This window comes from Vollenhovia emeryi, unplaced genomic scaffold (genome assembly GCF_000949405.1).
Source record: "Vollenhovia emeryi isolate VEMERY1.0 unplaced genomic scaffold, V.emery_V1.0 DF940042.1, whole genome shotgun sequence".
Lineage (NCBI taxonomy): Eukaryota > Metazoa > Arthropoda > Insecta > Hymenoptera > Formicidae > Vollenhovia > Vollenhovia emeryi.
In genome coordinates this window covers 4,495-11,839 of record NW_011966324.1, presented here as the reverse complement: position 1 = coordinate 11,839, position 7,345 = coordinate 4,495, and the positions used below count along the sequence as shown (strand labels likewise).

Here is a 7,345-nt window from a genome sequence, read left to right as displayed (position 1 = left end):
TTCGTCGGTCTTCCCACCCTTCCTTTCTCTATCCCTTTTAGCCCCTCCTCCACCTTCTTCTCGCTTTCCATCCTCACCACCTCCTTTTCCCTATTTCTCTTCCTATCGTTATATTCACCTACTTCACCTAATTCCTCTATCTGCTCCCCTCTATCTTTCTCTCTACTCTATGCCCGCTGCCCGGCCTCTTGAATCTACTGCTTCCCCTCTACCTCGTACGCTAGTCTATGCCTGTCACACCGCAACACTCCGGCTAACCCACCTTTCCCTTTCGCCACTACTGCACTCCTGCTCACCCTCGCGCCTCCCCTTTACTCTCCCACCTTCACTCCACCCTCCCTCACCTCTCCACCTACCTTGCTCTCGCTCCTCCACTACCTTCCCTGCCCTTATTCACTCCTTCACTCACTCACACTCGCAAACACAACTCTCACGCTCGCTGCCGGAAACGGAAGTCCTCAAATATGATTAAATATATAAATATAATTAAATATAAATATGATTAATATAAATATAATTATTGATTAAAATAATGATGAAGATAATGAAATATAATCAAGAAGATGGTGATAAGAATGATGATAATGATAAAATAATGTTAATATAATAATAATATAAAAAATAGAATAAATACTAATAATAATAATAATTAATTCTTTACAGTTATGTTTACTGATAGCACAGATAAAACCTATGAAAGATTATAAAGTTAGTTTTAAATAATATAAATTATGTACCAATTTTATTGTCGACATCTTCTGTCTCATTATTTCGTATGTTGTGCTCATTGCCTTGCAAAATATTATTTCGAATATTATTCGAAATATTAAGAAATCCATCCTGTAAGTGCTTCGTGCGTTTATTCGGAACTTCATTGGGTAACTGATTCACTGATTTTGATTGACACTTGTTGCTCTTCGCATTTTCATAACTTGTACTTTTCGATGATTCTATTTATAAAAACCAATTATAATATTATATAGTCAAGCTTTTTAGTTGACATTAACCGGCCAATGTTTTAATACAGAAAATTTATTGCGAAAAATATTACCTCAGCCAGGGTTTGAACCTGGATTTCGCTACTCTCTAGGCGGGCGTCTTCTAGACAATGAGTAAGAGAGTATGGAAGTCCAAGTTCAAACCCTGGCTGAGGTAATATTTTTCGCAATAAATTTTCTGTATTAAAACACTGGCCGGTTAATGTTAATTAAAAAGCTTGATTGTTATTTATTACTGGCAACATAAAAAGATTTCTATCATTATATAGTTATGTTATTTTTGTAATACACAAAGTAAACATATTTTATAATACCAGTATATATTTATTTTATAGTTATTTTATTTTATTAGCTTTCATTATTGTATTAATTTAATAATTTTATTCGTATTTTAGTTTTATATACAATAATAAGATATATCGAATACTACATTAATAAACATAACATAAAAAATTCAATACTAATTCTGAAATGCTAAAATATTGACTCTCCTGTGTAAGAATAAAATTTCATTATTTCTATTTTTTTGGAAAAACATTGTCCTAAACTTTTTTTATTGATGCAATTTAACTATATTGCTAAATACAATATTTTTTAAATCTTCAAGGTTCATCAAAATTGTATTTAACAATATTGACTTTGCCAATTATAAAAAATTATATAATATTGTATATAATATATTATTATATGTATATTATATTACATTCTAATGTATTATATTATATATATTTACAATACAGAAATTATTTAAAATCTACGATTTATTAAAATTTGTTTTACATAATTTCGCTATTGCAGTTTTTCTATTTAAATGCTGCAAGCTATTCTAGATTTAATTGAAGATTAGCTGGTATCGTAGGATATTGTATTAGATATCGAATGATTAGGTGGTATTGTAGGATATTGTATTTCCGTACACAACATAAAAAATCTGATGTCAATTGTGAAATGTTAAAATATTTATTTTTTCATTTATTTTTAGAGCAGTTTTATTTAGTTTTTTAATATTAAGATCAATCGATTAAAATTAATATTATTATATTTTTATGCAGTTACTAAATTATGTAAAACAAATTTCATAAAATCCAAGAAAGTAAGTTTTAAATAATTTATATATTATAAATATATATTATAACAAATTAAAATATCATATAATATATTATATATTTGATATTATATTGTAGATTATGTATAAATATATTAATATTCAATATTAAAACAAACTTTGTATGTGCATACTTGGAGGCGTCCGTAATTTAGCACACTCTTCGGCAGATTCATCTGATGACGAAGAGAAGTTCTTTGGGATAATTTTTCTTTTTCTATTCGGAACGTTGTTATTATCAGTATCAGAGTTCAATTCAGATGTTAATTCAGCCTTTTTGGCTTTCTCCCTGGCTGTTTTATAGTTATCTGAAAATATGCAAATAAATTGTATTTATATTATTATAACAGAAAATAACGATTATGTATATTATTGATTACAAAGTATATACATATATATGTAGAATGTATATATATTAAAATATTATTTTGTTATATTAACCATAACTGCTGTTTCTGAAAGTTATAATATCATATGAAGGCCAACATGTATTTGGTTCAGCATGTTTCTTGATAGACGCTACAATTTTTTCCATATGAAATGGTGGCCAATAACATGTTTTATCAACAATCCAGGTAGATGGGACAGCTTCAACTGTATCTTCTTCAATAAATTTGACAATAGTCCATGATTTTTCCATTTCTACAAACATTTCATAGAAAAATAAAGCAGCATTTTATTCCAACAAAAAATTTTACTTATAACTTATATATGAAAAGACAAAAACACTCAATAACTTATCATAAAAATTAGAAACCTATTTCCTCTATATATTGTATTTATCTGTATATTATTACAATTATATTATAAAAAATTAACATTCTTTTAGCGAAGAGCACAAGAGAAGAAGAAACATTTTTCAAAATATTATTCTGAATGCAATAAGGGGAAAACTACATACTTATTTTTATATTTTAATTTAATACATTTATTTGCAATTTGTCCTAAATCCCAGGATTCTAAATTTCCAACATCATTGATTACAAAAATGCCTAATATTGACGATTTACATGGTACTGTGTAAAAATCTGTAATGCCCGATTTCTTCGCGTTTAGCTAAACTGGGTAATAGCTAACTACCAGTTAAAGATAACTGGCAGTTAAAAATGATTCGATTCTCTTCGTTATAATCTTTGGATTTCTATCTTGAGGTTAGATAATATCTGCGCATGTAAGTTGAAGACGTGACAACGCTGTAAATTTTGACCATCAGTTAACTTCACGTTGTACAAAAATACAAATAGGAAATCTTTTTCAGGTTTATTGTTTTGTAAGTTGTAAGGTTTTAATAATGTGCGGTAGGCGTTTTTATGAATCTGAATTCATACAATATTTTCAGTAAGACTTTTCTTTAATTTCTAGGTTATAGTATTATATCTAGGTTATAAGATTCGATATAATGACAGATAAAAAAGTAGTCAATAGGGACAAAAGAAGTGCAAATTTTACAAAAAGTGAAGTGAATATTCTAGTAGACTTGGTATTGCGACGTAAAAATGTAATAGAAAATAAGCGTACTTGTTGCGTAGCGTCTCTCACGAGTCGGACACGATGGGCGCGTTCCAGCGCATACACGCGATGAGTCAATGATAAAAATCGAACTTTACTCTGTCGTGCACGTGGGGGAAGGGCGGTGTTGCGTCGTAGAAGGGTCGTGCGCGACGTTTCTACGACGCAATGTATGTACATGCGTATATGTACACACCAAAGGGCGATGACATAAGCGGCACGGAACGCACGCATCTACACCGGCGACCGTCTGTCGATGCATCCGCGCAATCTTATTTACAAAGATTGAGGCGGCGTGCGGTGCGAGTTCGAACGTGTACGGCGCCGGTGAGCTCGGGCGCGCGGCTTCCGTAATCCCCGCACCCTTTGTTTTCTCCAATGTCTGCGAGCCGCTGATCGATGATCGATGGGCGGACCTAAGGGCCCACCAATAAGATTTTGGGAAAACTTCCTGGAGTCTTGGCGGGGGATCGCAGTATATATGGTCGAACGACAGTACAGTACAGAAGTCAGTACAGAACGATCTCCTACGTGCATACTCGCGTCGAGAATATCGAGGAAATCAATCGTGATCGAGTCAGTGAGAGTCGCGAATCGCAGTATCCGCGACGGTGACCCAGAGCAACAGCTCTGAGACGTCGTCACCGAACATACGAATCGACCGCGACCCAGGGCAACAGCCCTGAGACGTCGTCGCCGGGCCAATAACTTATCGTTACGACAAACGATAAACAAAATCAATAAGTGTGTTACACGCGCATCGTCCGCGACCTAGGGCAACAGCCCTGAGACGTCGTCGCCGGGCCAATAACTTATCGGTACGACAAACGATAAGCAAACTTTAAGTGCGTACATGCGAATCGTCCGCGACCCAGGGTAACAGCCCCGAGACGTCGTCGCGGACATCTCTATCGCGAGTGCGAGACACTGTGAAATTGTGGCGTATTTTAAAGACCGAATAAATCAATACATTTACGAATAACACAATCTATTCATTACGCGAAAAGACAGCACGAACACGAATACTGTTCGTGTTGATACTGAACATTTTGGTGCCTCCTGTGAGGTATGTGCCTCAATCCACGCAAGAAACGGGATCCAGCCTGAGAGCCGCCTCACTTCTACTAAGAGCGGGTCTTCCAAGTTAGCCGAAGGGGAAACGTGTGCAATCGTACTCGACAGGCGTAAGAGTAAGTCATTCTTTCCCAGCATTTACATTCCGTCGCATGCCGAGATGGCGGACAAAATCAAATTCCTCGTTCAGAAACGAACTTCCCTGAAATCCCAAATAACCAACTTATCCAATATCGTCGAAGGGGGGGAAATTGATAACGCGACGTTAAGGTTGCGAAACGAGCGTTTAACGCAATTATATCGGGTCTTCGAAGAGTATAACGATGAACTCGCGGTATTAGATCCCAAATCATCGGGTCGAGTTCGAGGGTATCCAGGAGCGATTTTATGCATTGGCGGGAAAAATCGAGAGTATTTTACGTCCGGGAAATGCGCCGTCGGGAGATACGTCCGAACCGAGCACCAGCGTATCAAACGAAGAAGTGCGGCGCGGTGACATCGTACCGCCGGTTGAGAAACGGCGGATTAAACTGCCCGAAACGCCGTTACCAAAGTTTGATGGTAGATTCGAGGGATGATTATCATTCAAAAATGCGTTTTGCAGTATGATAGGCTCGCGAACGGACCTTGCGGAAATAGACAAATTGCATTACCTTAGATCGGCGCTAACTGGCGAAGCCGCGAACAAGATTAGGATCTTCGAAATTGACGGAATTAATTATGCCAAGGCCTGGAGCTTATTAGAATGGTCATATGAGGTCAGGAGGATCTTGATATCGCGGCATCTCTCTCTGCTATTAAATTTGCCCGCGCTAGACAAAGAAACAACGAACGGTTTGTCCAGTCTCGCGGACGACGCACAGCAACACGTTGCGTCGCTAAACTCTTTGGGAGTTTCGGTCGGACACGAAATGATCGTACCTTTGCTAGAGACCAAGCTATCAAGGATAACGTTGGAAAAATGGGAGGCGACTCTCGAAGGAGACGAGTTTCCAGAGATCGACCAGATGTACGAGTTCTTATATAAAACCGCGGTTTGCGTCTCGAGACGCGAGAGAGCGAAGGTAACCGACATGGAGGGAAGCAGGGGAGAACCCTCGAGCAAAAAAAGACGAAGTCATCCCTCGAATCAAGCGTTTGTCGTAAGCGCGGCGCGTAATTGCGTAGCATGCAAAACGAAACGGCATCCCTTGTATTTATGCGACAAATTCAAACAATTACCTATACCTAAACGTATCGAAACAGTGAGAAACGCGAAGATTTGTTACAATTGCTTGCGCTCACATAGAGACAACCCCTGCAAATTTTCGAACTGTACAATTTGCCAAAGGAAACATAACACTCTTCTGCATTTAGACCAATATCCGGTTACGAATCGAACTTCCACTTCTAAGGCCGTAGATACACAGACCGCATGAATAGCCGAGTCGATTAATACCGCGAAGGTAAGGCATGCTAGGGTGTCGTACACACCCGCACCACAATTACTAGCGAGTGCCGTGGTATATGTCCGGGATCGCGGGCGTAATCCAATAAAATTCCGCGCCTTGTTAGATACTTGTGCCACAGCAAATTTTATTTCGGAATCTATTCTAAAGCGATTGAACATTCATGTAAGCAAAGGCGCGTCGTCAGCTGGTATGATCAATGACGTGAATACAGAATCGAGCGGCATAGTACGGATCACTATGCGGTCCTTGCACGATAATTAACGCAGGGATTTCACGTGTCTGGTGATTCCGGTCATCGCCGATTTAATTCCCTCAGAAGTCTTTCCGAGAGACACGATCAAATTACCATCGAACGTTAGATTGGCGGATCCGAATTTCCACCTGCCACGCGCGGTTGATTTGCTGATTGGCTCAGGGCTCACCTTATCTCTGTTCTCCGTCGGACAGATCAACTCGTTGCGTGAAGATCACGATCTGTATTTGCAGAAAACACGACTCGGATGGGCGGTGGTAGGTGGTGTACCGTCCGCGTCGCAAGTTCCTTCAAAATCTACGCGTTACGTGACGCATCTCGAGAATCAATTAAACAAATTTTGGGCAATTGAAGAAGTCAGGGAAAGTAAGATGAAATCGGACGAGCAAATCAATTACGAAGCGCATTTCGAAAGAACGGTGTCTCGCGATGCCGTCGGGCGTTACAAGGTTCGCTTACCGTTTCGCAAATCAAACACGCGACTAGGGGAATCGCGGTCCATCGCGCTGAAACGTCTATTGTCGCTGGAGCGTAAACTCAATTCAAACGCTGCGTTGAGAAACGAGTACGCGCGGGTAATCGAGGAGTATTTGACCCTCAATCATACGTCAGCAATAGAGGATCCTGATGACGACGGTTACTATCTGCCGCACCACGCAGTAATCAAAGAAGCGAGTAACCCGACTAAGGTTCGAGTGGTGTTCGACGCGTCGGCGAAGACGAATAACGGAATGTCGTTGAACGACGCGTTAATGGTAGGACCTACCATTCAAGACACGTTGTTCTCGCATTTAATTCGGTTCCACACATACAATTATGTCATCACGGCGGACATCGAAAGGATGTATCGCCAGGTGTTATTGCACGAGGATGATCGCCGTTATCAGAGATTCCTCTGGCGCGTGGATGGTAGAATTAAAACGTTTCAGCTTAACACGCTTACATTCGGTGTTTC

General features: G+C 38.8%; 1 protein-coding gene across 2 annotated transcripts; it reads right to left on the bottom strand.

The window, feature by feature from the left end:
- Positions 1 to 644: 644 nt before the first annotated feature.
- LOC105556420 lies at positions 645 to 2,797 on the bottom strand. Of its 2 annotated transcripts, none has more exons than XM_012003512.1 (3): positions 2,545 to 2,797; positions 2,223 to 2,411; positions 645 to 950 (listed from the first exon to the last, which is right to left on the bottom strand). In XM_012003512.1, the coding sequence occupies exons 1-3, from the start codon at positions 2,753 to 2,755 to the stop codon at positions 730 to 732; spliced, it is 621 nt and encodes a 206-aa protein (XP_011858902.1). In that variant the 5' UTR covers positions 2,756 to 2,797; the 3' UTR covers positions 645 to 729. The 2 variants fall into 2 exon arrangements, with proteins under 2 accessions (XP_011858902.1, XP_011858903.1); XM_012003513.1 differs by having other exon boundaries at positions 2,238 to 2,411.
- Positions 2,798 to 7,345: the final 4,548 nt, after the last annotated feature.

Bases quoted from the DNA above. Each gene is read 5' to 3' on its own strand.
- LOC105556420 (XM_012003512.1), bottom strand. From the start codon at position 2,755: ATGTTTGTAGAAATGGAAAAATCATGGACTATTGTCAAATTTATTGAA. The intron at 2,412-2,544 runs GTTAATATAACA...GCATATTTTCAG, and splicing joins TTTCAGAAACAGCAGTTATG to ATAACTATAAAACAGCCAGG. The intron at 951-2,222 runs GTTTGTTTTAAT...TTTTATAAATAG, and splicing joins TCCAAGTATGCACATACAAA to AATCATCGAAAAGTACAAGT.